General features: G+C 41.1%; 4 protein-coding genes across 9 annotated transcripts in view; 3 read left to right on the top strand and 1 right to left on the bottom strand.

Annotated features, from left to right (window-relative positions):
- The window catches only part of LOC134181654 (60S ribosomal export protein NMD3-like), a 7,442-nt gene extending 5,537 nt beyond the window's left edge, over nt 1–1,905 (top strand). Inside the window, exons 10-15 of the mRNA XM_062648920.1 lie at nt 1–126; nt 193–308; nt 428–500; nt 1,329–1,444; nt 1,503–1,573; nt 1,630–1,905. The exon at nt 1–126 is cut by the window's left edge and continues 2 nt beyond it. Coding sequence (XP_062504904.1) covers nt 1–126; nt 193–308; nt 428–500; nt 1,329–1,444; nt 1,503–1,573; nt 1,630–1,775 — 648 coding nt within the window. The 3' untranslated portion in view covers nt 1,776–1,905. The remainder of the gene's footprint in view (nt 127–192; nt 309–427; nt 501–1,328; nt 1,445–1,502; nt 1,574–1,629) is intronic.
- A 323-nt stretch (nt 1,906–2,228) lies between these two features.
- On the bottom strand, nt 2,229–8,276 carry LOC134192359 (TRPL translocation defect protein 14-like). 3 transcript variants are annotated; one of them, XM_062661105.1, is made up of 12 exons: nt 8,079–8,276; nt 7,904–7,971; nt 4,296–4,333; nt 4,193–4,230; nt 3,828–3,956; nt 3,666–3,760; nt 3,416–3,598; nt 3,264–3,359; nt 3,094–3,190; nt 2,939–3,030; nt 2,711–2,826; nt 2,229–2,635 (listed from the first exon to the last, which is right to left on the bottom strand). In XM_062661105.1, the coding sequence occupies exons 1-12, from the start codon at nt 8,158–8,160 to the stop codon at nt 2,500–2,502; spliced, it is 1,170 nt and encodes a 389-aa protein (XP_062517089.1). In that variant the 5' UTR covers nt 8,161–8,276; the 3' UTR covers nt 2,229–2,499. The 3 variants fall into 3 exon arrangements, with proteins under 3 accessions (XP_062517089.1, XP_062517081.1, XP_062517097.1); XM_062661097.1 differs by having other exon boundaries at nt 2,939–3,042; XM_062661113.1 differs by lacking the exons at nt 7,904–7,971; nt 8,079–8,276 and adding an exon at nt 4,941–5,473 and having other exon boundaries at nt 2,939–3,042.
- Nucleotides 8,277–11,371: 3,095 nt separating this feature from the next.
- On the top strand, nt 11,372–12,547 carry LOC134193057 (spindle and kinetochore-associated protein 2-like). 2 transcript variants are annotated; one of them, XR_009972003.1, is made up of 7 exons: nt 11,372–11,458; nt 11,517–11,568; nt 11,630–11,719; nt 11,795–11,890; nt 11,946–12,026; nt 12,275–12,345; nt 12,420–12,547. XR_009972003.1 is itself a non-coding variant. In XM_062661846.1 (6 exons), the coding sequence occupies exons 2-6, from the start codon at nt 11,536–11,538 to the stop codon at nt 12,275–12,277; spliced, it is 303 nt and encodes a 100-aa protein (XP_062517830.1). In that variant the 5' UTR covers nt 11,374–11,458; nt 11,517–11,535; the 3' UTR covers nt 12,278–12,547. The 2 variants fall into 2 exon arrangements, 1 of the variants encoding a protein (XP_062517830.1); XM_062661846.1 differs by having other exon boundaries at nt 11,374–11,458; nt 12,275–12,547.
- Nucleotides 12,548–13,394: 847 nt separating this feature from the next.
- On the top strand, nt 13,395–27,732 carry LOC134178516 (calcium/calmodulin-dependent protein kinase kinase 1-like). Of its 3 annotated transcripts, none has more exons than XM_062645393.1 (19): nt 13,395–13,525; nt 13,585–13,657; nt 16,030–16,069; nt 16,312–16,540; nt 16,701–16,748; nt 16,819–16,872; nt 16,936–16,981; nt 20,628–20,780; nt 20,846–20,867; nt 22,573–22,661; nt 22,723–22,796; nt 24,647–24,746; nt 24,804–24,835; nt 24,897–24,950; nt 25,009–25,082; nt 25,139–25,226; nt 26,122–26,250; nt 26,303–26,397; nt 27,476–27,732. In XM_062645393.1, exons 2-19 carry the CDS (start codon nt 13,591–13,593, stop codon nt 27,570–27,572), a joined length of 1,491 nt encoding a protein of 496 aa, XP_062501377.1. In that variant the 5' UTR covers nt 13,395–13,525; nt 13,585–13,590; the 3' UTR covers nt 27,573–27,732. The 3 variants fall into 3 exon arrangements, with proteins under 3 accessions (XP_062501377.1, XP_062501382.1, XP_062501387.1); XM_062645398.1 differs by lacking the exons at nt 13,395–13,525; nt 13,585–13,657 and adding exons at nt 15,473–15,583; nt 15,711–15,747; XM_062645403.1 differs by lacking the exons at nt 13,395–13,525; nt 13,585–13,657; nt 16,030–16,069 and adding an exon at nt 16,118–16,237.
- The last annotated feature ends 152 nt before the right edge of the window (nt 27,733–27,884 follow it).

Below are 27,884 nucleotides of genomic sequence, written 5' to 3' on the forward strand. Positions count from 1 at the left end.
GCTGAGGTATCCCAGACTGTTTTCTGGCGAAATCCGTTCATCAGCCTTTGTAGCTCAAAGAATCTAGTAGAATATATCGTGTTAGAGGTAGAGCCTGTAAGGCTGCCCACACATTCATCTCACAAGGTATCGTACTGAACACTGTTGCTGTATTGAATTATGACCAACATCGATCTTGTTGTTGCTTCCAAGTACTTGCTTGCAGACATCTGTGTCGCAAAGAGTAGCGAAATAGGTTTACCTGACTGTCAACATTATTGTAGAACACATCTGGGACATCTTCTCAAACCCGGTGATACAGTGATGGGGTGAGACAGCTTGTTTTTGTGGTGTTTGGTTTCGAACATTTTCGTTTGTGAGAGAGACGAACCGCAGAGACTGTCTTGAGTTCTGATGAATGACCGACTTGAACTCCTGTGTTATGCAGATTTGATGTCGCTCATAGTAATGTCAATGACGAAAACCTTTCCAAACTACGTGAAGACCATGTGCCTGATTTGGTACGATTTGTACGTTGTGCTAATTAGGCATACATGTACTCTTCATGTGCTGTTAGTGTGTTTGCTATAGATCAGTGTGGTTGTTGGTTTTAAGGTTGCCACTCTATATGTTGATGTCATGCGTGTTGTATTAGCCGTTACATAACTGTAGCAGTCAACCTCTAGTAGCCAAAACAAGTTCAACATTTAGTGAATGTCCCTTAGATTTGTGAAGGTCATATTTGCCATGTTGATATGATAGCACAAAAAGCATTATGTATTGTGATGTGATGCGATGTGATGATACATTTACTCAAGGAAACTATTCAGTATACAATAATGGCTACCATGGCACCCTGCTAACATAAACGCGAACAACAAACACAGCAAAAACACAGTATGTACGTAATAGTTCAAACATCTTTCTGCATATGAAGCAGTGCTGTAAACTCTCTCTAATCACATTGTATGGGACAATTAGTGAATGCCTCACAGAGGGCAGTTACATGGAGCCAATGTTCATATGCATGAAAGTGCTATTGGGATCTGAGATGCAGTGGCTTTACTGTGTGAGATACATGCTAAGTGTGATTGAATATGAAATTGTATTGTAAATTTGCCAAGGAAATCAATTTCGACTACACTTATGTAATATCTCCCAAACAGCCACAGCGTATAGGGTGCTGCAAATCTACCACTGTAGACTATAATATGCTGTGCATCCTTTCTATTGGAAAGCATAGTTTGTGTCCATATGTCTGACTTCTTTCTTTATGCTAGTCGTTTGTTTAGCTGCTCCATTGTCTGTCAATCTTTGTCTACTGGTGACCGGCCATGTTTGTATTGAAGGTGTTGGTCAAGAAGAGTTATGGAGAGAAACGAAAACGCCGCCAGAAGCGAGTGTGGAAATTGAAACACCTTCCTAAAGATTCAGATGACATGGCTGTTTCCGACAGCATGGATCAGTGAGTCATCAACATCCTACCATTTCATAGCAAGACCACAGCATGCCATTGAATATAGGGATTACGATGATTTTCTCGCTGATCTTGAAGAAGATGAGACACTTAGACAAGCTGTCAACATCTATAAAGGTTTGTCTGCACAAACTATATTATTGACTTGGTTCGTTGATAAGACAATATGTCAGACGCAACACGACTGAAACATGTAAGACATGGATCCGGTGTAACTGATGATGTGGAAGACGAGGCACCTCAGATCAGTCTGGCTGAAATGTTGGATGATTTGTGTATCGATGATCCTGATAGTGAAACTACAACTAGTGAAATGTGATGAGAGTTATTTACGGGGAAAGATCAAGTAGAGTGCAGCTATGTCGTTGAGATGTTGTATGATGGTGAGCACAGTCATCACAAGTGTATGCGGTAATATATTGGTTGTAATTTCAAAATATGGCGAAATGTCTCAGCTCTTGTCAACTACTGCAATTCCACTGTACATTTATGTGTGATAAACGGTCAGATGGATTAAACCATGCTCATAACCGAAGTAACCCTAACCTTGGTAACATCATAAACACGAGTAATTATGTGTAAAGCTTGCAAGCATCCAGTGTCCATGTCTGTGTAAGTGCTTTCTTGTGTGTATGTAGTACAAGATAGTGACTGATGCCCAAAGACAGACAGTTTGGTAATGAACCTATTCCTTCCCAACTTGTGATGTTATGTTGACTCTAGGGTGAGAAGACAAGTAACTGATAAACTATTGTTAGACAAGAAATTGTCAATAAAAGTTCAGTAAAACAAAGTTTATTAAGACAAAACATATATCTAAAGATAGAGCCTTAGCGAGACCCAGAGGGACTGTCAATGTCTGTACAATTTGCTAGTCTTTATATTTTTATTAAAATGCACAGTCTATGTAACATTGCTAGTCTTTGCTAGTTGTGAGACACATGAGAGCACAACAATCAGCACCAGATGATATTGGACGTATACATGTATAACATGGTAAAATTGCCATACCCTTTGACTTGACTATTGAACTAGCAGACATTCTACATGAGAGTCAAGTTGTACATCGAATAGCAAACGTCGTCAGTGACATCTTTCACTACATCAACAAATGGTGGAAGACTACGAGCATTGCTTTCTTTTGCACTGTAGGTCTCCATTAATATTAGACCTCTGCACCTGCCATTACAGCCGAATTGTGAAATGAGCGAAATGCTCATAGTGTCATCGTCAAGAGTATATATGGGTTCTCACCTCTCGTGGCAAGGTTCTTGATATACGTCCATTTGAAAATACTGATGATTCCAAATGAAACAGCGCCTCAGTTTATAGGCAGTAAATCGTGTCCTGTCTGCCTGTAATAACAGATCCTGAACAAGGACAGACTAAAATTAGTCATGAATAAGGCAATAATCTGATGTACAAAATTGTGCGAATGATGTTGATACTTGAGAGAAATGTCAATGGAGTTACGGACACTACCTGATATTCTCTGTCGTTTATCTGTCTTCTTGTTTCCAGAACAGATCCATCGCTGAGGCTTGTTCTTCTGGATACCATGTAGGTGTAGTGGCCTACAAGATGGACTGTTTCTTAACTGACATTCAAGTTATTTTCTCGTTTAGACAATGGCAAACTGTTTTGTCCTCTTTTCCTCAGACGTTCTTGGATGTTGTCATCTGGTGACTTCAGATAATTTTGGATGACGTCGAAATCTTGAAACTCTCCAAATTTCTAAGTAATGAAACATCGCAATGTTGGGCACATGCAGCCAAGTATGTAGAACTACATGGGATATGTCTAATACCTCGTTTGATGGCAAAGCTCTCACCAAGAATTTCAATCTTTTACTTTGAGGCATGAGCCGGTCACCTATGTCAATTCCAAGTCTGGCGCTTACAGCCTGAATGCCACATGTATCACAATCTCCAATTCGATGAGACAAGTTGATCTACTTACCGATAAACAGCGTCTGCACTTTTCCTCAAAATCAGAAGAGTTATCAATGACATCATAGTAAGGATGTCCGAGCCATGCCCGACCAGCTTTTGCATCTAGCTTACGGGCTAACTCCAAACCTTCAGTTCGTGCAGCATTATTCTCTAGTGAGTAGAATTCTTCAGCTCCAATAGCAGCCGTTACCTAACTCCACACTTGCATGATGAGTAACAAGTCTACATGGACTGTTACTGAACATCCATACACTAACCAGGTGAATGATCTGATCATATCTGCTGTCTCTCAGCTGCACATTGTTCTTACCAATCTTTGCAAGAATTCTGTCCCAAGTACCAGCATCAATGACTAGAGAAATATGAATACGATGTATACATTAAAATTGTCGTTCACATTGTATACAAATTAGAACAACATGCTGATGGGTCCATGGCTCCTCGGTCACAGATGATAAGACAGGGCTTTGGACAATTTTGGGATAAATCAAAGTAGACTTGCTCAATTTGCAACAGTGTCTTCAGCAAGTTCTCTTGAAAGTCTGCAACTACATTAGACGCTCATTGCATAAATGTAAACCACAACCATAGTCCAAACGCAAAAAACGCAGTGTTCACATGCACACTCACTTCCATTATGCATGGACATGTACTACACAGACAAATCGCATGCGTGCACACATGCAGGCACACACACACACACACACACACACACACACACACACACACACACACACACTGCTTAAATTTACTGAAAGATACTGATTAAATTAATAATCCTTGCTTGTATGTTCGTTGAGCTCATCAAATCTTACTCCTCCTCTGGGAACAACAAAACAGTCACTGTTAATTTCATCACCTGTATGCATTTATTTAGCTGCTCTTACCCAAGCAAAAGAGTTGCTGTCTCGGGCACTCGGTACACCTGTAAAAGAACAATTAATTATAAAACAGGTGAACTGAATGACTACTTGAGATTATATTGCACGAAGTTACTGTATTAAATACATTACAAAATTTCAGCTGCAGAAAGTGGTTTCTTTGCTACATTACAATTATTCTAATTTAGAGAATTCCTATAGCTGCTATCCTATCAATTAATTAAATCTTCCATATAACAACACATTTTATATTAACAATAAACAAATCAATTTACATACAAACTAGTTTAATTAGACTTACAGTACAAGTGCTACAAGTTTGTCAATCAATTAATTAGTGAGCAAATGGTGTTGATCACTTATGAGTTGAATTTTAATTAACATTGGAAATTCCTTTTTATCTCCAATCAACTCAAGCACTAGAGATCAAAGATCAGCTACTTAGCCGCCTACACAGTGTGTAGCTTTGAGCAAGCGCACATCTATAGCTATCTAGACAATCACATCCTGTTAACAGGTCCCCTAGGAAGACCAGCCTTAGGTTGATAGGGCTACCTGTATAAATATATCTATCTAAAGCAAAGGAAAATACAGACAGTTGTTCCTTGAGTGGAAAACCCAGCAATAATCTCAGTTATCTTTCAAACTCACTTTCAGAGCCCTTGGATGCCAGAGCATGGTCTCTCATTGAAAGTTTGACGGTCAATAACATTCTTTCTTCTACAGTACCTTGTACTGTGTCTCGAGTTCCCAACATTGCAGTCTCAGTTTTTCATAAGAGTTGTGGTATTCCTCTTGAGAGAATTGCTTCTGATTCATCTGATGCTGTAGCATGGAAGCTTTTGATGCTTGTTCCAAGGATGGTTCTTACCCCTCCTAAGCGTGGTGGGAGAGCAGGATGTCAGGAAATTCGCAATTTGTGTCAAAATTTCTGGAGTATCATTGAGAAGAACTACTGCAGTTGAACGCTCCTAGATCAAGAAATGAATCTAAAACGCCAAAAAACCATCAAAGAAATTCTGCTCTTCGTCTCATATGTTGTGGTGAGTTGTCTCGTGCAGCTAGAATTCTATGCAGCAAAGGTCTAGCTCCAGCTACACAAGCTACTGTTGACAAGTTAGCTTCTAAACACCCAATTCAGCAACAAGTTCCTGAGTATGAAGATCCAAAATCAGATTCAGGCTTGAATCTGAATCAGCAGTCTCTTGCTCGGATGATTAGATCTCCCCCATGGTTCTGGAGGCCGTCCATCTGGATGGAGATATGAGCATTTACGTGCCCTGATTGCTGATCATCAAATCAGTGATTATCTTCACTTTCTGTGCAGTGCTATTGCACCTGGCTCACTTCCTGAAGAAGCCATCTCCCTTTTGTCAGCTTCTCGTCTGGTTGCATTACCAAAAGGATTCGATGATGTGCGCCCAATAGCCATTGAAGAAGTTTTTAGGAGAATTACAGCTAAGGTCATCTGCTCAGAAAAACAGACAGAATTCCATTCTTTCTTCTGTCCTATTCAACATGGCATGGCTACTGAAGGTGGAGTTGAGCTTATAGTTCATCAAGCTCAAGCTTTGCTGAACAACACCCAGATTGGGTAATTTTAAAATCAGACATTAAGAATGCTTTCAATTCAATTAGTCGACAACACATGTTACAGCAAGTATGCAATCATTTTCTGGACGTGTATCCACATGCTTTTAACATGTATGGTCATGTCAGCTCACTTGTGTATACTAAGGGCCATAGTGCTGTCATCCTTCAGTCGCAAGGAGTCCATCAAGGAGACCCTTTGGGCCCCTGTTTGTTTTCCATTACTATACAACCATTACTCTCTAAGGTGCAGAAGCAACATCCCCAAGTTCAAACTCTGGCTTATTTGGATGACGTCTTCTTGATTGGTTCGCCTGAAGAAACTGTGAATGCCTTTCAAGACCTACAATGTCAGTTTGAGTCAACAGTCTACTCGTCTCTAAGCAGAAATGTGAAGCATATGCAATGGCTTATCCAGATGAGTGGTCTGTTGACATTGCCATCAACACTTCTGGCATTGACATACTTGGAACCCCAATTGGGACACCAGATTACGTCTCCGCACGTTGCATAGATAAGGCAAAGTCTGGTACTGAACTATGTTCAAAACTACTAGAATTGGACGATCCACAGAGTTCTTTACTGCTACTCAGGCACTGTCACGTTCCTAGTCTCAACCATTTGCGTAGAACTGTCATACCAAAACAACTCAATAAAGCTGCTTTGATACATGATGACCAGACATATCAAACTTTTTCTTCAGTCATGGGCTTAGATGTATCAGACCCTGATTCATGGTTTCAGAGTTGTTTGCCTATTAGACATGGAGGGTTTGGTCTCTCCAGGATGCAATCAGTCGTTCCCATGGCAATCCTAGCAGCTTGGATTCACACGTACCAGGAACTGTCTTTGCGGTTGAACTCTCATGAGTTGATTGACAACTTGTTCGAAAGACAGTCTTTTGAAGGATCTCTCTCTCACCATCTGTCACTAGCGGGGGCTACTATACAAGAACAAATGCCAGAGAAATCCTTATTAAGTGAAAAATCTCTAAGTCAAATTCTTGAAGATCCGGAAAAGTTAATACATCGTTTCACGTGCACAATGACTGATCAAGATTACAATCTTCTGTTAGGAAAAGAAAACTCACATGAAGTTTCAGCCAGACTTAGATCAGTCAGTGGAAAGAGAGCTGGTGCCTTCTTACAAGCAATCCCAACGTCAAACGAGCTTGCAATAAAACCCGGTGAATTTTGCCTAGCAGCTTGTTTACATTTAGAGCTTCACCTTCCTTTTCAGGGAATGCAAGATAAGTGCGATTGTGGGACCTACCTTAACTCTTCTGGGTATCATCTCATGACATGTAAACACGAAGGAGGTCCCGTTTGGGCTCATGACTCAATTGTAAGCTCTTAGTTGGAATGCTTGAAAGAGCTGGCCAGTCTCCACAAGAAAGAACCAAAACATAGATATCTGAACAATGAGGGTAGACCTGATATTCTCATATGCAACACTGGTATTTTGTCTGATCAGGAGATGGATATTTCACTTGCCCATCCCTGGAGTAAAGAGGTCGTCAAAAATTGCGCCAAACTGAGTGGATTTGCTGCAAAGAAAAGAGAAGAAATGAAAATTGCTAAATATGACGAGATTCTTCCAGGAGGTAGTGCACCAAAATGCATACCTGTAGTGTTTGAGCACTTTGGCACCTGGGGAGTTTCCGATGAGCGTCTGCTGAACACTTTATCACTCAAGTCCAAAGATAACGAAGGAAAGAACAACTCTGCTGACTTCAAGACCTACTGGAGACGTCGATTTTCCGTTACACTGCAGAAACTAAATGCTCGTGTGATGATGAAAAAACTGAACATTGTTCAAGGTGGTTCCATTTTAGATGATAAACTCAGGCGTGTCCAGGCACGCCCACATTAGTTTCTTAAGTTAGAGTTTAGGTTTGAGTTTAGTTGACATTTTATGTAGTTTGCCGTATCTATCGAATGTCATTGTACTAGAGAATTGGATATATCTAATAAATATTCTATCTATCAATCTATCTACCTATCCTGTAGTCTAGATGTGCTTACCTTCCATCCCAAATTCTCGAACCACGTTGACAAACGAACTTGAACAGTGCTCTTTCCACCGCATGGGCCTAAATAACATGCTTTGGTACCAATCGCTGTTAAATTTTTTTGAGTGGCTAGACAACTGCGTTGGCGTCCAGCCAGTAACCTACAGTAAATTTGCACAAAAACGAACCTCCCGTAAGAACTACCTTGTACACGACATGTGGAGAAGAAACAGCGTTCGAGCGAGATTGTAGCGACTCTTGCTGTGACATCTTCGATCTTGTTATGCGTCAACAATGCGTAAAATAATGCGCGTCCTACTAAAAGTAAGTGTTGGGACACCGAATAGGGTAGCGGCAACTTCCGGTCACGCCTGGAATTAGAGCCGTGTTTCTCATAAAACAAAAGCGTATTTGCCAAACATTGTATATCATATTGTAGACCAATGCATGACCTTACTCGTAAGACTAGTGGGAGTGCACGCAGTCGCTGCTGCTCGTCGTGATCACGAAACGTTTGAAATATTGCGTGATAGTTGATATCACCATACGGGATCCTAATTCGGAACAGTCGTTTTCTTGCTAACCGCGTTTGCAAGAATCTTGATTTGTGCGCTCCGAGTACCGAAGAGATAAAGCTACATGCACGGCTACTGAGGATAGGACTTGTGCTTGTCAAGCAGGGTAGACCACGTTCCAATGTTGCATAGGTGTTGTTGCGTATTCTTGAAATCATGAAGATTTAGCTTCAATTCTTTGTTGTTTTTGTAGATGTTAAACTACATCATCGCCAAGGACGTAGTAACCACTGATCTTCAACCGATTTTTGTGAGGTTTCTGTGTCATTTACGACGTGAAAGACTGCTAACTATCATCAGAGACGAAAAGGAACTGTGGATATGCCTGAGCAACGTAATTTACACCGTAGAAAGTGTTCATCTTTTCATCAGATGGACTTGAGTCTAGAATCTTGCAACATCGTCATTATTTTATTGTCATTAATATCAACCATTTACAATGTGGGGCCAACGTTACTCCTACATAGAGAAATGGTTTGTACATAAAGGAAATTATTTCTACTGAGCTCAAGGAAGAATTTATGAAAGATGTATTTAAGAACATGCTGGGCAGAGCCACAACTCAGCCGTATCAGGCATGTCTGTAAACATGGCGCACCAGTAGTGGTACCACCTTCTGCAGCCTGCTTTATCGCAGCCTATCCAGCACTGCTGATCATCTGTGGTATCGTTTTCATAGTCCTTACCACATCCCTGGCACAGATTTTCTTGACTACTACTAAGGGGCAAAGCTAAGTCAACTTCGGCATTCCAAGTTTCGTCTTTCTTTCTTTTGGCGTTCTCTTTCTCTGAGGCATTGTATGGCTTCTTCGCTAGTCACTGATTCTCCGTAATAGTTGAGCTGAAGTCTTCCGCTCTTAGAGGCAGGCTTGGTGAGCTTGGCTTGAAAATGCTCCTTGAACATGGATGTTAAATTTCTGTGATTGGTGTTGCTGTTGTCAGGTTATCATAGCTGCATTTCGTGTAAGGCATTGATCGATTAAGTGCACCATGTGCAATAACTTCTCTGTTTAGAGGATGAATACCTGTTGCTCGAAAACCACTGACCAAATGCTCAGGGAAAACACTATTTTTCCATAATTTCTTTAGTAGAGAAAGAAAGGATTTTTTGTGACTACTGCCTGACATGTTTCAGTTTTGTAGATTTTTAAGATTTGACTTCAGGCTCTCTTGACAGTTCGAAAGACACTCACATCTAAGGGCTGTAGAATGTGTGTTGTGTGTGGTGGTAAGCAAAATATAATTGTGTTGTTTTCCCTGGCACATGTTACTACTTTCAGTGAGATGTGTGAGCCATGACCATCTAGAATAAGCATCACAGGCAGAGACTTTCGCACTGATTCTGTAGCTGGCAGAAAGACAGAGCAAAACCATTCTGTGAATTGTGCTTCTTCCATCCATCCAGAGTCACTGCTGATATATCTTGTTCCAATGGGGCCATTTTCCATCCATGCTGGATCAGCTGTCTTAGCTTTATACATAACATAGGGAGGAAGCTTTTCGCCCACTGCTGATCCATAGGCTAGCACTGTAATATTCTCTCTGCCGGATCCACTGCCTACTTCAACAACGTGCTTGTCTCCTCTTCTGACAATGACTTTTGTGGAAGGTACAGAAGTGGAAAGACCTGTTTCATCACAGTTCCATAGGCGAGCTGCAAGGTCACTGTACTTTAGGTCTAGCAAACCTTCATCCCTCAGTACCTCTTCCGGTTTTGTGAAGAAACCATCGATAACTTCAGGTGTGCAACACTTGGCTCGTTGGATTGTTAGATGCTGGGGTTTTCTTTCAGTTAGTTCTGGCCAGCGTTTGACGAAAGCACTCCACCACTTCTTTGATGGCTCGCCTGATGGAAAAGAGCTTTGACAGCCAACTTCTGCTAGATATTGCTTGAGCACACGCCCAACCAGGTCACGTGTAGCTGGGTAGCCAAATGTTCCTAGAGCTATGCATGCACGAACCCCTATCTTCTCTTCTAGCTCTGAAAGCGTGGTATAGGCCTGCCAGTTTGCTGGTGTTTAACAACACCACGGACGTGTAGAGAGTTGTTGTAGCACAGCCATAGGTCTTTGCTGCTTGACGGACTGATAAACGCTTTGACCTAACAGCATCAACTGCTTCTTGGAAAGCAGCAGATTGAGACGAAGCAAACGTTGACATGTATTCAGAAACACAGTTGGGAAAAGTTCAAATCATTTAGATCAAATGACTTCGTTCGCTCCACCCATGCACGTGCAGAATCAGACACAAGGGAACGTGTATACAACTCTGTTTATCTACATGCGTAGCAGTGTGCTTTTCAAAGGTTCATCGCAATAAAATAAAATAGCTGTTTATGCCTGTATAGCTACATGTAATTGAGTTGGAGGTCGGTAGACCAGTACACATTCGTTGAATGAGATGTCCACTTCAGGACGGAGATGACTGGTGCTAAGGAAGTCTGTGAGTGCATACCAATAAAATCCAGACAGTAAGAATTTTGTATGTGCCTCAAAACTACCGCGTAAGTGATTAATTAGGGATTGAGAGAAATCACTCTCTGTACGCCATATTGCCATCCACACCAAATGAAACGTGCAAGCACCATGCTAGTAGATATATGTAACCGTCTGTACCATGTTTTTGCACTAATAAACGATTACTAGATAGAATCAGGCCGTTTTAGCTTACCTTCGGCAAGATGAGAAAGCGGTAGCCAAAGCCTAAACATTCACCAAAATTATTCTACATCGTCAGTACAGACTAGATAAACACATGACAAAATCGCAACGCGATGTGATAGTTGTATCTGGGAGAAACTAAATGTTCCGAATTAGGATCCCTGGGAGAGCTAATGGTTTCTCCCGAACCGCCCACATTCTGCGCAATCGCGGTGTTGAAAGGTGGTCGACCGAAACAAGCGTCGGTCCATTAAAGTGTCAACAGTTACTCTACAAGATTATCTAGGGTACAAGCCAATCAAGCACTTCGGTAAAAAGAAACACGATCGTGAAGGAAGGCGTGGCCAAAACTGTTCCGAATTAGGTGCCGCAACCCTACTGTATGTCGTAGCGTGCGTTACAGCTAAGTCATGGAAAACACCGTTGAGAAACTGGAGGCTTTGGTCGGTGAAAACTGGCTCTGGCGGTTACGATTTAACTTGATATGATATTATAATGTGTCAGTTTGCTAAAGCCGAGCGAGACTTGGATTTTATGTCTCGAACCCTTCGCAGCGAGTTTGCTGCTCAGTTTGAGGAGTCCGGAGAAGAAGAGGTGCGATACTTATAGACTCAATCTGTCTATCTGTCCGCAAAATACACGTCGTATCTACTTACGTCGTCTGTCTAGCTCAACCCCGTCCACTTGGTGTCCAGACTGTCGAGGGCGCGAACGAGACTGGAGACTTTGCGAAGCGAGAGAGTGCGCTGTGAAGAAGAGAGAGCGGTTGGAGAGAGTGGTGCGACACAGTTGCTCGGCGTGGATGGTTTCTTGTTTATAGAAAGTCGAAGATGAACTGAGAGTGCTGACGACAGCGAATGGCAACTTGTTGAGAAGTCTACAAGTGAAAGCAGGACTGAAGGTTGGTATGGGAACAAGTGGCATTCACGATGGCTAAATTTTTAAGCTGTATGCATGAGCTCTTGTGAGTCACACTATTCATGCACAATGTCTTTACCAAGACAAAATTTCTCGTTTAACTTAATTTTAATAATAAATATGTACTTTTGAGTTGAGGTAATCAGCTTACTATAGAGTGTGGCTCACCTGCTGTCGCATGAGCACTATGGTCAGGCGAGTCTGTAAGTTGCTTTCTATTCTATGTTTCAGTAAGTGATGAAATTTTACGTGTAAAAGAGAAGGAGCTTTAGAGCAAGAGAGCCAGACCATTGTTGAGACAGGTTCTTTGTAATGGTCTTTGGACATTGACTACACTGAGTAATTTAGTTCTGTTATTGTGGTGTTCTATTTATAGACAGGGAATAAGACCAAGGGCTTGTTTGGGATGCATGTTCCCTGTATTTTGTTATTTACTTGGTGTGACACATTACTTGTTGTAAAAATAGTTTGCTAAGTATGTAATTTCAGCTTTGTTGAACAGTTTTAGCTGCTCACATGTCTGGTGCTTGGATGACAATCAGAATATGATCATATGGGTTTTACTACATTGTAGTCAATGTATTTTAGTTAATGTTGCACCAATAATCAGATCGGATATCAGATGACGCCTATAGCCAGTGGGAAATTCTATACCTACAATAGGTGCAGTGTCACTGTGGGAATATAGGGACTTTGACAGCTTGGGCTGCCTAGAAAAATAGGAAATTGAATTAGCGTTCATTAACTACTCAAAGACTCACAAGGTATTGATGTCATAGCTACAGAAATGCTACTTGCACTGACAAAGGTATGGACATCTCCTCGAGCTCTGAAAGCAAGGAGATCTTCACTGGTGACTCTGAAGATCTAGCAACTGCTAATTGGCTATCTTGTGTTTCTTAGGAATTTTGTTTAATGTGATATAATGTACTCTTTTGCTACTAAATTGCTAGAATAGGATGGGCCATGTCAGACTGGGTGGAGTTTACAAATGTAACACTCCTGAAGCTGCTTGTTCTAAAACTTACTGAGTGACTATTGAGTACACTAATGTCTCCACCTCCTCACGTGCGTATCTTGCTACAGTAACATATTCCTACGTGCTCAACATCTCATAGATCAGGGAATTTTTTCCCACTGCCCCTATTGTTGGAATGGACATTTTTTTAGTCTATAAATACAATGTAACTAATGACCTGGCTAATGGACATGTATGTGTATGTCCTTGGGGGTATAACTTACTGTACAAATCATAGCATTAGCAGAGTCATTCAGTTCCTGGCGCGGTGACGAGAATAGGAGCACAGGACGTCACGAGCACACGTATCCTGGAAGTCACTCAAACATTGCTCTTTCCTGTACAATAACTTTCGGCCTTCTGTAGGTACGGGTAATTTGTTAACGTTTCTGCGCGGTGACACAACGAATTCTGGCTAGCTGGAGGTGTGACGGACACGGATCTTGTCTTGCAGACATGTACAGGTATACAGTGTATTGACTTACGGACAGATATTGTGCACACGTGACGAGACTACGTCTAGCTCCAGATGAACGGACAGCAAGCGGATCTATTGACACAACGTTGTGCAGGCTACGAAAATTGCGGTGTGGAAGGTAGGAAATCACGGAGTTACCTACACACCGTACAATATTCTTTCATGCAAGCGTAGTTATAGATTTTCAGAGGTCGATCGTCAGTCTATCACTGCTTTCATGCGTCCGTAGGCTTGTGATGGAATATTGATGAGTGTACGCGTAGGAAAACATGGACATTAGGATAGACTATACACAGTTGTGGGTTTTATAGATCAAATGTCTTGCAGCGCATTGGTAGCAAAGGTTTTACTTGTACAGTACTAGTACTGTTACTGTACTTGCATTCATGCAGTCTGCTTGGTGACGTATGGAGATCTATTTACAGACTAGAGGTTGTTGACGTCAATATTACAATTATCATTCCGGGGTCAAGTTAGTTGAAGGAATGGAAATAGTGCTGGTTGCCTCATCGTTGGCACTGGCACGTGGAAGAGCCACCATGTGGCCGACCACACGCTGTGTCCTGCCTAGAGATAGCATTTAGAGCTAAAACTATTGTATCTAAAATTAATTTGTAATTAATTAATTAACTTATCATCAAATATGTGCACATTGTATGAAACGACATAACAGCCTTAGGTTTATCTATACATCGTTGTCTTTGTCTGTAACGTACGATAGTATTTTCCTTTGGCCTTGCGCTCTAGGGTGCGTTCGATTGGGCCTCTTCCAGAAGAGGCTTCGTGTGCACGCCCCTCTTCCAAATTCTACAGTTCTGCCGCTGTAGTCGAAAGAGCCAACTCTACAGACTCTGCTGATCGTTCGAAGAGCACGCCCCTCTACCAGCTCCTGCGCTGGTTACAGTAGAGGTTGGAAGAGAGGCGTGTCTTCCAGACTCTTCTGGAAGAGGCTGCGCCTCTAGTCTAGCGACTTTTATTAGAATTAATTAATTGAACGTAGCCTAGATATCGCCGACAGACATTTCGTTTAGATGCCTGAACGTTGTGGTCTGATTTTGGTATGTTGTGCAAACCGTGTTGTTGTTTCATCACAGAGGACTGGTTCACCGTTGCATCACTGGAAACCTGCGTGCATCACACTCTCCACCCACGGAATCATTGCACTTTCACACGTAGGTAACTGGTTGTATGGAGGTGCGAAGTGGTGCATGTAGCCGCGTCCCCAGACAGTGTCCAGCTCCCGTAGGACACTTTCAACCTCCAAGTATTTAGGTCAAGCTATAGCTAATATTTCTAGACCGTCTACATACATTACATGTGCACGTGCTCGATCAACGTAGAACTTTGGCTTTTAGGAAAAGGTTTTACGGAAACTGCGTAATTGAAAGGGCGATGACTTTATTTTTAGAGCACAATGGGGGAGGAGAGAAGTGGGCACATGGGTGTGGCTAGTACCAATGTGTACACGTAAGTACCAGGCGCGGATACAGAATTTTTTTGAAAGAGGGCGTCCAGTTGTATCCTTAACCACGTCCCTTAGCTGTATTTGACCTTCGGAACCAGCAACTCACTTCAGTCTGTATTAAGGGTTAATTTCCTAGCATATTCCTAGGATAACACAACAAACAAGATTTCGGCTGTGGTGGGCGTGTTGTTGAAGAGGAGGGAGTCCAGGACCCCTCCCCTCTATCCGCCTGTGATCAAGTGAGTACGTACATCTATAAACGTTACAGGTGTACAGTACAAGTGCGGCTAGGAGTGTCTCTATGCACATATTGTAGCACAGTTTGCACGTACTTAGCGTACTCTGCAAAGTCCACATCATCGAGTATTTCTGTACGTGTCAACGTGCAGCCCATGTAAACCACACCCCTAGGACAGCGACCATATCCGGGATGTAGAGTAGGAAGGAAATGACGCCACTGTGCTATTTGTGGCGATAGACCATTAGAATACAGCTTCGGTGTTCGCTTGCGACACAGCTATTAGGCCTGCTGTGCTTACGAATTGAAACGTAATGGATCTGGCAATTCGAGGTCACAAGGTAATCTCTCTCCGGGTTCCCCAGCTCTCATTTGCTCCTCAGTGCGATTGCGCAAACCTGAGATCACGAGAGCGTCTCAGATTTGATCATCACATTTCGTCTATATCGTTTTTCTCTGTCTTGATAGATCGAAGTCGAAAGTCCAGACGAAAAGCGCGTTTGCAGTATGTCACTCTCGACTTCAGTTTTTAGGTTTCTCAATGGGCAGCAATTTCACTGATCTTGTTGAGCACGTCGTTTGTAGCTTTGACCTTTTACTGTCCGACAACTTATGTACAGTATACTGGTGTATTTGTAAGCATGAGTCGCTGTGAAGTCGTTTAGACATTTTATTTGCTTGTGTATTAGTTTGTTTTGTGTGTCTACTCGTGGATATATGAGTGTTAAAGTGTTAAGTGGTCGTCTGTCTGTCTATGTTTGCTAACGTATTTGGTTCTTGTAAGCAGAAGAACGTCGTCGAGCTCCAAAACTGCGCGACCTCTCAAAGTACGTCTACATGCACACCCACCACCCTTGTGTGCGTTTTAGATTGTCGTTTACATAATAGTGTCCGTGTAAGCGGTTTTGTCTAATTGATTTACTATTTATATGTTGTGCGCGTCGACTTTAATTTGTCATTCTGTCGCTGGGGCTTGACAAGAGCGTGTGTCATAGGTGCTGAGTTTGCTAGAGGCGCCTTCATTTCATGTAGTGTTGCTATTAAGGTGTTGTGTTTATTGTTTGTGTAGAAATTTCATGGTGTCAGTAAAAGAAGAAACTGCCTTGGATGAAATCGTATCTACTGGTAACAACCTGACTGTGGACTATGTCTCGAAGGCGGTCAGTCAGAGTAATGGCAAAGCTCGAGCTAAATCCGACTCTCCCTCTGAGCCACCCAAGTCGCCTTACAGACGAGCCACGTCTCTGACTCGATCGTTAACAGTAGAAACTCAACATGTCACGAGGGAAGAAACAGATGTATGTGTAAGCTTTACACACACACACACACACACACACACACACACACACACACACACACACACACACACACACACACACACACACACACCAGTTGTAAAGATAACTTGCATGATTTTTTGCTGTTGTATCGTGCTCATCGACTGTTTCTGACATGTAGAGCTACACTCAATTGAATCAATATACCGTTCGGGACGAGATAGGTCAGGTCAGTCAAGTTTCATGTATTTGGTTTCAAGCAGTCATTTCGATCTTATTGTTTGTTTCTTGAATTTTAGGGTTCCTATGGTGTTGTCAGGATAGCCACTGATGAACGAAGTTCAACAAATTTTGTAAGTCATGTAGAGCTAGATCACGGTCCTATACATTTAGCGTCAAACTGGATCTCGTTGTAGGCAATGAAAATGGTCTCGAAGAAGAAAATGAGAAGAGCTACGTTTGGTATGCTGAATATTTGGGCTAGAATATTACCATGATTGTTATGGTTCTAGTTGCAATGTATTTTACCTCTTACGGTGTGGTCTTTGTGTTTTGAGACTCAAGTTATGGGTGTATGTTATGGGAATTAGGCTTAGTAAGAGTAGGGGTTAAGGGGCTGGGTTTAGTTAGGATGGAAGCTAGATAGCATGCAATGTTGACAACAATAGATGTAAATTAATGTTATGTAATTGGGCTTATGGGGTTAGAGGTGTGGGGTTATGAGGTTAGGATTAACTTTGATTAGGGACATACTTGAAATGCTATGATGGATGACAGTGTCCTGTGTCACTTATCTTACACATTCACCTATCACTTATCCCACACACCAGTTATCAGACAGGTCAAGCTTGTCACGTGGGTGATTACATGGCTGGTCAGCTGATTACATGTACACATGTACACATCCACGTGCATGTCAGTTGTTCTTGAAACAAGTTTGAGAGTGAGTTCAAGCGTTTCTTCTCGTTGTATTCCACATCCATCTACATCTACATTCATTCTACATCTACATTCAGTATACCTAATGTGGAAAAAAATACTGTATAATATGAACAATATTTGAGTTCGTAAAAACTTCAGTTATCCAACATTTTCACTTATCCAACAAGTTCTGGTTCCAAGGGGGTCGGATAAGTGACACTTGACAGTAGTATGTGTGCTATAGACAGGGTTCCAGTTGTGATGCGAACTATGAGGGTAATAATGGGTTGTTACCAGGACCAGTTGTGATCTGAACTATGAAGGGCAAAGGGATATTACAGGGCCAGATGTGATCTGAACTATGGAGGGTAAAGGGTGTTTAATTAACGGGGCTAAAAGGTAAACATAGATTCTGCTGTACATTATACTAGTTTGTTCAATTTTGTTACATTTATATTTGAAATCTTGAAAAAGTCTCCGTGATTTAGTTCTTTGCCTGGTCTTGTCTTCTTCAAAAAGCTTGTGCCACTATTAGTGTGGTGATTAGTTGTGATTGAATCCAAGGTAATGACTGTATGATTTGTATTCTACTTTTTTCTCTGGTTTGTCTGTCAGTCACCGTGTTTTCATACAGTTGCCGCATTAGGTTACTTAAAGGTAGGTTTTACGAATGGTTGCTTTTCTGATTAGCAGATCTCTAGTCTAGAAGTGTGTTTACTCTGACGGTTAAGTAGCATTACGAAGTCTCCTCTAAACTCAGTTGCATCACCCCTACGTCAAGGATACTTACTTTACTTATTTTGTGCTTGCAACAAGGGAATTAACTATGTGCCTTATTGTTGTCCTTATTTTCATGTGCCCGAGTCAAGGCTGCTTCAGTGTGAACAGACCATAGCTAACCATATGACTCACTCATAGCTATAGTCAAATCATTCTTCTCAAAATGCTAATTATGAAAGTGTCATCATGTTAGTGACTGCATCTATCTTTACTGCTTTGCTGATGTGTACTGCTGTTATATGTTTCAGCATGATGATCGAAACATGAAGTTTTGCTCACATATGTCTCTTGTGTTGTTTGACAACATAGTTGTGCACTTAATGCATGTTCTTGTTTGATGATTTTACAGCAGACAGGTTGTATATCACTGTGACTCTCAGTAGTGTTGTGCTTTATGAAGCTGATAGTGTATAGAGGAATTTAACTGAAAATGTGAAGAAGATTGTCACTGTTATTTGATGACATGATGATGGCATGTCCATGGCTGTGGTGAAGACTAAATTTGGTACATACTAACATATGCACAGCAAGGGTTAGATTTGTATTAATTGCAATGTACACATTCTACATATAATGAGGTGGATCCAGTCATGTCTAGTAGTAGTGTTTTGATGCTGTTGATGGCTTCTGCATAACACAAAGGTTAATTCATTCAATTATTGTATCAGTTGCTAGACAAGAGAGCAGAGTGAATGGAAGCTAAAAGTGTACCATGCAAGTATTTATCACATTTTAATTAAGCTCACCAAAGTTTAGTGGAAAGTTAAACTTTCATTTCTTGTGTGTTGTGCTCGGTTGTTTGTCAGTGATTTTGTTGTTCTTATTTTGCAGAGAAGTGATTGTCTGGAATATTATCACATAATCGGAATAATTGTTGGTACTGTATGTATTGGTCTGGTCTGGTTTGGTTTGGTTTGGTTTCAGTTTCAGTAACTAACAGACAGAGGTCAGTAGACAACAGTGGACCAGCTTGACTTACATAGGGTACATTAAATTAGTGTATTCCTATCATTCCAAATGAATGCTCTTCAAGGCTATCCGCTTTCTGGAGTACAGGGTCGAGTTACCAGTCAACATTGACATTGTTGTGAACTGCTGATAGTACAAGAATCTTCAGAGTTAGGAGGTTAGAACTATCATCCTGGTGGGAGATGACTTCGATCTTGGCTTTCATGCTATCTAAAAGCGACGCTGTTTCAACAGTACCTACTGTGGTTGAAAAACATGCACAGATTGCAGCGATTCTCACACATCCAGGAAACCCATAGACCGAGTAAACCAGTAAACTTGTTGATAGGATTATTCGCTTGGAATAGTAAACCTATATTCCAGAATGTAAAACTAGCTATTATGTCTGTATTGTTAGTAGTCGAGAACAGTTGGAAGAGGCAAATTGAACGTACCCTTAGGGTGCTAGTTGAGTTGCAGGCTTTTAACTAGTTTGCACGCATTTGTGTGCGCGACGTGGTTACACAATAAATATAGGATAAGACAGTTTTTAGAAGAAATGAATGTGGGTTAGTCTTAGATAACAGTGCGGTAGAGATGGATCTGATTATGACAAAAATATGATGGTATGCGGTGGAAAGAAATCAGGCCGTGTTTCTACTAGGTCCACGGTAAACACCAGTGCCAGTAGGCGACTGTCTACACTAGGGTCTTGCGAGGTACTTGGACAAATTCGTTTGCTAATGCAGAGTATTCCTGGAATGACGCTTCCTGTGATACATTGGGCTGCTTTGTCGCCGAGGCAGAGCAACAATAGTTGTCACTGAGATGCAAAATTTAGCATTTAGGTACATGCAGTGGCTACTGATGTCTCTCTTTAGTTGACAATGCTTCCATCTTTGAGGCAGTCCCATACTAAGCATGCACACTATTATCACGTTACATTTAGACTAAACTACTTGCTAAACCTTGTACAAAATGGGTTCAGGAAAATGTTAGTGCTAGTGTTAGGGTTAGTGGCTAAAGCCTGGTTCACAATATGATGCTGATGCTCAGCTGGGCGTCAAACTTCAAGGAGACTGCCTCGAGAGAGGCAGCATCCTATGATGTTGACACTGATGCTGACGCTGGAGTAGGATTCATTTATATTTTAGCATCAGCATCAGCGTCAACATCAGTGTCAGTGTCATATTGTGCCAGACTTTAATTAACCACTTGTTAAACCGGTTTGGGTGCTAGTGGAAACACCACCTCACTGTTGTTCCTTTTGCAAGTTTACAGTAACATGTTTAGTATTTCTGAGGTATTGTACTTGATAAGTTTACAAAGAAGTGCCAACTAGTCTGTTTACATTTAGCAAAGTCATAGGGTATATGCAGTAGTAGATTGTGTTGTGTTGGTCGTGTGACAGTATGTGTTGTGTTGTACATTTAGTAAAGTGTTCTTTATGTCCATGCAGGGAGACGGCCTCCTAGAGGGAAAGGAGCAGCTGTAAATACTCCAATGCAGACTCTAGAAAGAGAGATAGCGATATTAAAGAAGCTCGTTCATCCTAATGTGGTGAAACTAGTCGAAGTTCTTGACGATGAATCGCACGATGAATTATACCTAGGTAAGTTGCTCTGTTCTCTCTGTCTATTCAAGCTAAATGTAATGTGACAATATATGTTTTTCTAGTGTTTGACCTTGTTCAGAAAGGGTAAGTTGCTATTAACTGGTCAAGTAGGCAGTCAGCTTGCTTGTGGATTTGTTTTTCTATGTGTGAGTACAGACTGTAGTGGGTGGACTGTAGTGGATAGACTGTAGTGGATGAACCGTAGTGGATGGACCGTAGTGGATGGACCGTAGTGGATGGACCATAGTGGATGGAACAGAGCAAAGTTAAGCCTCATTTACACTAGAAACAGTTTAGTTAAACCCTTGTTGAAAACTCGTCAAAACATATTGAAAACCCTTTAAGTCCACCGTTTTACTTTACGCTTTGTATTAAACCGGTTTCTGTGTATTAAAATGCTACTGTTCGTATTTAGATGGGAATAGTAGCGCGTGCTAACAGTACGTGGTCTAGTGCATGAGATGTTTGTATCATAGGGTTGTGATCTTTAACTCCTTTATAGGATTCTGAGCATCTGAAACACAGTTTTGTTGTTCTTGAATCTTTTCGTTTTCCAGATTGAAATAAGGGTTCTCACTTTGTCATCTGACCAAGTAATTCCTCTTGCCATGACAGCAGGGCACGCCAGTGTAGGTGTTAATGGCATATGGGCGGTACTTATGGTTTCAAGTCACATACGCTTTTACACTTTAGCTTTATTGCACCTTCAAGTGGTTTCAACCATCTCCTGAGGAGGTTCAGTTGAACTGGTTTCAAACCTGTTGGGAATCCTTGCTATAGCGTTTACACTTGAACCGATTTATAAGAAACCGATTTGAAACTGGTTTGAGACTGTTTTAATGCTCTAGTGTAAACGAGGCTTTAGACTATGTGTGCTGAATTTTTACGGACCTGAGTAACTGAAAATTATGAGGAGCAATTGAAGTGATAAATGCATGTGACTTTGATATAAACATGATATTGGAGAGCAGTGTGTAAAGTGCATGTGGATGGTATGACTGACCATGTGGTTTCTATGTGTACTACCTCATGTAAATATTCATCACACCAGCATCAGGTGTTCATAATGTCTAATGTAGTATGGATCACATGAGTATGAGGTGTTTAGTCTCTGTTAATGCACGTCTAATGCACTATGGATAACTTGCTGCTTGTGGACATTCAGAATGGTTACAGTTGCAGAGTGGAATTCAGCGCAACATTTTTGGTTGGACATTCGTGCTCTAGCAAAGGAGGTTGACCTGACATTTTAAATTTTAGGCATTCATTCTTATTTGATTTCACAATCCTTTCTTGTAATTATCAACATCAATATTTACTTTAATTTCTTTATTTGTTGCATCATATTCACTACTGTAGTTATTAGCTATCAAAATATAAACTGTTACAATGTTACAGTATTGTCATTCATGGATTTTGCCTGTTGCTTCAGTCAGTTGTTTAGACATTTGGGTTAATTGCACATTGATTCCCTACCATCCATGCTGCCCAATCATGCAGGTATGTCTGATTAGAGTAAAATTATGGTCATGAACACAGTTGGTCTGTTTATGACCAATGACCGACTATTTATATTCTACTCTGCTGAGTTATGCCAAAGGTAATGTTTAGTTAGTCACGTCACCTCACAGTGATCCAGTTTAAATTTTAAATTTTAGGTTGACTGTGTAGGCCCGTGTTGCAGACAAGCCATGCAGATAGAAAGACACCAGACAAACAGAAGTCAGGCAGTGTATAGCGATAAAGGGTAGTGCTGGTTAGTCCGCGTGGACAAGTATGTTTGTCTTAGGCCTGTTATGGAAGTCGGTGTGACCGAGATGTTTCCTGAAGAAACGGCGCGGCATTACTTTATCGACTTAGTATTGGGAATAGAATATTGTGAGTCATCCTTGTGGTGTTTAGTAATATGAATTAGAGATGACACTGTGTGTTATGATAGTGCACTTTCAAAAGGTCATTCACAGGGACATCAAACCATCTAACTTATTACTGACAGAAGATGGTCACATCAAGGTAGGAAGTGTTGACAGTGATAAGTGTAATAGTATGGGTGCCAAGTAGGTATGGTATTTTAACCTAATGGTGTGTGTATGTGGGCATGGCGCTTGACACCACAGGTAATTGACTGAGACAAGGTGGGGTTGGTTATCATAACTGAAGGTGTGGATAATTGCTCTATTGCTGAGACAACAACCAGTGGTAAGACCACATACCACATCCATATGCCACCTGGGCATGTACAGAGCTATACCTGTAGACATTCCAGATAAACTCAACCCTTTCAACTGACCACCTAACTAGAATGTTAGCACAACTCTACCCTGAGGTAATTACAGATAGTAATTACAGATAGTAACACTCTAGGAAGGTAAAGGTTCATGTGGGACCATTTCCATCCTAGATCATTTTATTGTATGGCTGCATCATTGGTTGACATAGCATACTTGTCTATGCATCTACTGGCTACAGATAAACTCAACCCTTTCAACTGACCATTTGTTAACCACTGGAATGTCAACACAACTGTCTCCTGATGTTGTCCAGTGTAAATAGTAGAAGGTAAAGTTGCATGTGAGCCCATACCCATCCTCAATCAGATATTTATGGCTGCATTATTGGTTGGTTGACATAGCATACTTGACTATGCCTAATCCTGTACCTAGTGTCCTTATAGCTTATAATGATTAAGCTCCCTAACTTTCACTGTTTGTGATATGCACTGCAGAATTCTTATGACAATGTCATACAAGCTATATATACAACTTTGTTACTCGAGAAAGCACTGAGTGAAAATAATGTCTGCAAAGCCTTTAATTTATTTTCAGTCACCTTTGTCAGAAAGCAAAGCCAGTAAGCTTGATTTGGAATATCACTAGGGCACACCTGCTTGTGTGTTCTTGATTAGTCTACAACTATCACTGCAGCATACAGCTGGCTGTTGAGAATTGATGTCATGACAATGAGTTTTTAGACTTACAAAGGTTACATGTTTGCATGTATTTCGTGTTAAATCAAACTCAATATAATCAGAGAAGTTTAAGCACTCAATTGACTCTTGGGAACATTTCTGTTAACGAGTGAGTATGACCAGCACTGTAACTGTGTGAAATGCCAATACGGTGTGTGGCGCTTGGATACGTATGCACTACATTGTGAGGCCTTTCAGCGACTACCTTATTCTAAAAAAAGAACTTATTTGTACATGGAACAAATTGTGTAGTTTTGGACAGTCACACCTCGTACTATGTAATGTGTACATTAATTTTTTCTGAAATTATTGGTATACTAGCCACATTCGCACCAACTATGGGACTTTGGTAGAGTATGAAGACACTGATAGTTGTTACCATTTGATGATTGCTGATAAATAAAAACAAACAATTGGTTGGAAAGTTGCTGAAGGTGAGAGTAAGTTTAGCACCTAAGGAGGACGGGAGAGAAGCAGCAGCCATTAGAGACGTTAGTTAGAAAACTGTAGGTGACAGTCAGAATGAATAGCCTTATGATGCTGTCACGACCTACAGGCAAATGGCAGTGTCCAAAAGGTGCACCGGCCATCACAAAGGGCACCGGTTGCTTTTTAAAGTGATAGAAGGTCGTGAGCTCAATGAGCAACGGTTTGCGAGTTCATAGGGACCAAACTTCGAGATGTCAGACATTGTTCAGTGACCACTGTGACCTCTAGAATTATAGATACAGACTTGCTATGATCGCACAAATTAATTCCACACAAAAAGTGAAGTTTCTCTAAGTTCCATAATTTTATTCTCACACAACACACAACGAATTCTTAGTTCTAGATACATTATGTATGTCTGCGCTGTTGTATCTAAACATTACTCAGACGACCATCTTTGTTGTAGATTGCTGACTTTGGTGTGTCAGAGTTTTTCGCGCAATCAGATGCCGATCTTACAAAGACGGCCGGCAGTCCAGCTTTCATGGCTCCCGAGTCCTTGCAACGTAAGCGTAGTTGTAGTTGACACGTATCCCAAGCTGTTGATTTCATTTTGTCTGTAGAAACAGGCGAACAGCAGAGCTTTCGTGGGAAGGTTGGAACGAATGATATGTGCATGTTTACCATCAAGAGTTAGCTGTTTGGATTTTGTGTAGGCTACAGATATATGGGCAATGGGAATCACTTTGTACTGCTTTGTGTACGGCAAGGTCAGACGATTTATGTATAAATTCTTTCATTTTGCAATGTCTTGTGTGTGTATGTCAGGTTCCGTTCGAGACGAGAAATATACTAGAGCTTTATGAATTAATCAAATCTGAACCCGTTCCTTACCCCGAAGAGTTAGCGATTGTGCACGTTTTGTGTTTGTCGGTGTATCATATTTGTTGTTGTGCAGCCGACTCGTGTCTGAAGAACTGAGAGAATTGTTTGATAGAATACTAGATAAGGATCCGGAGACACGAATAACGATACCAGAACTAAAGGTAATAGAAATGTGTGGGATTTTTGTTAGTGGTAGCGCTCAATACGATTGACTACTGCAGATACAAGATTTATATGTAGATGATAGCTTTTTGCAGTAGTGTAAGTAGTGTTTGTCTGTAATTGAAACCAACAGCAGAGTAGCTACAACATATTACCAAAAGTCGCTATTTGTGTATTTAATTTCTTATATAAAATTCAGTTTCAATTGAATAATTAAATGTGGTGAGGGTTCAACTGTTGCAAAATTAATGCTGTGAATGATGCGAGTAAACGTGACGTCTGATCGTTTGATACATATACGTGGATGGGATCTAACTTGAGCGATTTATTGTGGAGAAATTGGGTTGGTGCTATCTTTATTGTGGCAATGATGTGATCGTGCCGAGTGGCTTGTTTGGATTTCTATGGAGGGGTTGTATGCCTAAGTGTTGTGACTTGGTAAATGGGCAGACTGGCTTGGCTTATCTAGATTGTTTTTGTCTGATGACTGTTGTGTCCTTGTGAGGTCTATTACCATGTAGTAAAATCAGGATGTGTGTGACTTGGTTGGATGCAATTTCATTTAGTTAAACTGCTGTGGCTTTGCTTTTACTCTACAGTTTGTTCATGCACACACACACACACACACACACACACACACACACACACACACACACACACACACACACACACACATGCACTCAGACAGACAGACACAGACAGACAGACAGACAGACAGACAGACACAGACAGACAGACAGACACAGACAGACACAGACAGACAGACAGACACAGACACTTGTTACAACACAATTGATATCTGCCTGATTTACATCGGTTGCATTGCAGTAAAATTATTGATAATAGATCAAATACGGTTAGACAAATGCAGAGTTGTATGTACTCTCTTCACAGATGCATCCGTGGTTGACTTTAAATGGCGAAGATCATCTACCTTCGACAGAGGCCAACTGCACGGCTGTAGAAGTGACCGATGAGGACATAGAGAACGCTACACGCGACTTTGCCAATTTCCCTCTACTGGTAACGACGTCGTTACGATTTGTCTCCATTTTGTTGATGTTGTCACTCTTAGGTCTTGATAAAAACCATGGGTAAACGAAAGTCATTTCGTAATCCGTTCTTATCGAGTGCTGAAGATAAACATCGAAGTTTCTCAAGGGCACTGAGGTATTATACACAGTAACTTGTGCATTACCGAATTTAGAGAGTTGAGCATAACAGCAGTAACCACTATTGTAGAACATACATCATGTATACTAAGTTTGCTTTCTATAGCAGGTGCCTATGGGGGGTTAGGAGCTGGGAACGAACCTAACCACTTCAGTCGGAGGTCCGCTTGTAGTACAGTACTTCTGCATGTATACGACCAATTAGTCAAGGGCGGATCCAGAGGTGCTATGCTGGAGGCACAAACTTGTAGTCTAGATGTTTTCAATGTATAATACGAGTTGTAATTTTTAGACACTTTATGGTTTGTTATAATTATTAGAGCTTAAAGCCTGGTTCACAATATGACGCCGACGCTCAGTTGAGCGTCAAACTTCAAAGAAACCGCCTCGACGTCGGCGGCATCCTTTGATGTTGACGCCGACGTCGACGCTGGAATAGGATTAATTTCTATTGTCGACATCGACATCGACGTCGGCGTCAATATTGTGAACCAGGCTTTAGCTGTCTCGTTGTATTAAACAACAATTACATTTCTCGTATACTCAACCACCTAGATTTGTTCTATTCATCACTGCCAATGCTTGAATCTTCGAAGTCATTGTGCAATAGAATGTCTGGCAGCAGCAATTGTCGAGGTTTCGTTTGGCAATGTAATCTCTACTGCCGGGAGGAGGAGACGGACGTAGTGCCCATCCTGGATCCACTGCTGAAATCTGCATGCAATATTTGCACCAGCTGTACACAGAAGCTGTAGCTGCTGAAGTGCTGGTCTGGGCCCCACGTTCAAGATGCAGATTTAGACTCCAAGACTCTGGCACTTATTGTGCAGTGTATATCATTATTACACGTATACTATGCATATTTACAGACCTGTTAACTAATAAATAACTTTACTGAAATAGCATGTTGAGCTGACTGGGAGGTCCAGTAAAAGAACCGACCCATAAATGCCCCAGATATGTATGTCCCTGCATAGTTTGTTGTACTGTCTGTTGATTGAGATTTGTGTATGTAACCGTTATGTTAGACATCGAGCATGAACATTAGGTGACTCTCTTGTATTGTTTGTATTTAGTCTTGACAGCTGTCTTGGTGAGAGATCTATGAGTGAATCGGACGGCAATTTGAGCTCACTTGCTGATGATCCACGATCGAATCCGAAGAATTCGTGATGAAGATCGACTCGAGACTCAGTAAGTGAGAGAGTATTTCTTTAGTGATGTTGATAACAGAGTCTACTGCATATCGTACAGATTCTAAGGCATGTATATTAATTACAATGTAGCAATGGCAGGTAGTGAACTCTATATATACTAAAATATTACCATCTGACATACATGCGTACATACCCTATAGATCGGTCATGCAAACCTGAGACGGACATTCGACCGTATTCAAATTATTTAATGTTGTAATCAAAATAATTTGATTGATTGATAGTCGTCCACTAAACAAAGCCATCAAGGAACTAGAAACATTTGACT

The sequence above is a fragment of the Corticium candelabrum genome, chromosome 1 (assembly GCF_963422355.1).
Source record: "Corticium candelabrum chromosome 1, ooCorCand1.1, whole genome shotgun sequence".
Classification (NCBI taxonomy): domain Eukaryota; kingdom Metazoa; phylum Porifera; class Homoscleromorpha; order Homosclerophorida; family Plakinidae; genus Corticium; species Corticium candelabrum.

Coding starts and splice junctions, on each gene's coding strand:
- LOC134192359 (XM_062661097.1), bottom strand. CDS start 8,160: ATGTCACAGCAAGAGTCGCTACAATCTCGCTCGAACGCTGTTTCTTCT. Junction 4,231..4,295: donor ACAGCAACTCTTTTGCTTGG/GTAAGAGCAGCT, acceptor TGTTGTTCCCAG/AGGAGGAGTAAGATTTGATG. Junction 3,599..3,665: donor ATGATCAGATCATTCACCTG/GTTAGTGTATGG, acceptor GTGTGGAGTTAG/GTAACGGCTGCTATTGGAGC.
- LOC134193057 (XM_062661846.1), top strand. CDS start 11,536: ATGGAAAACACCGTTGAGAAACTGGAGGCTTTG. Junction 11,720..11,794: donor AGGAGTCCGGAGAAGAAGAG/GTGCGATACTTA, acceptor TCGTCTGTCTAG/CTCAACCCCGTCCACTTGGT. Junction 11,891..11,945: donor GCTGTGAAGAAGAGAGAGCG/GTTGGAGAGAGT, acceptor TCTTGTTTATAG/AAAGTCGAAGATGAACTGAG.
- LOC134178516 (XM_062645393.1), top strand. CDS start 13,591: ATGAACGGACAGCAAGCGGATCTATTGACACAACGTTGTGCAGGCTAC. Junction 24,836..24,896: donor AGCAGAGCTTTCGTGGGAAG/GTTGGAACGAAT, acceptor GATTTTGTGTAG/GCTACAGATATATGGGCAAT. Junction 26,251..26,302: donor TTGCCAATTTCCCTCTACTG/GTAACGACGTCG, acceptor TGTCACTCTTAG/GTCTTGATAAAAACCATGGG.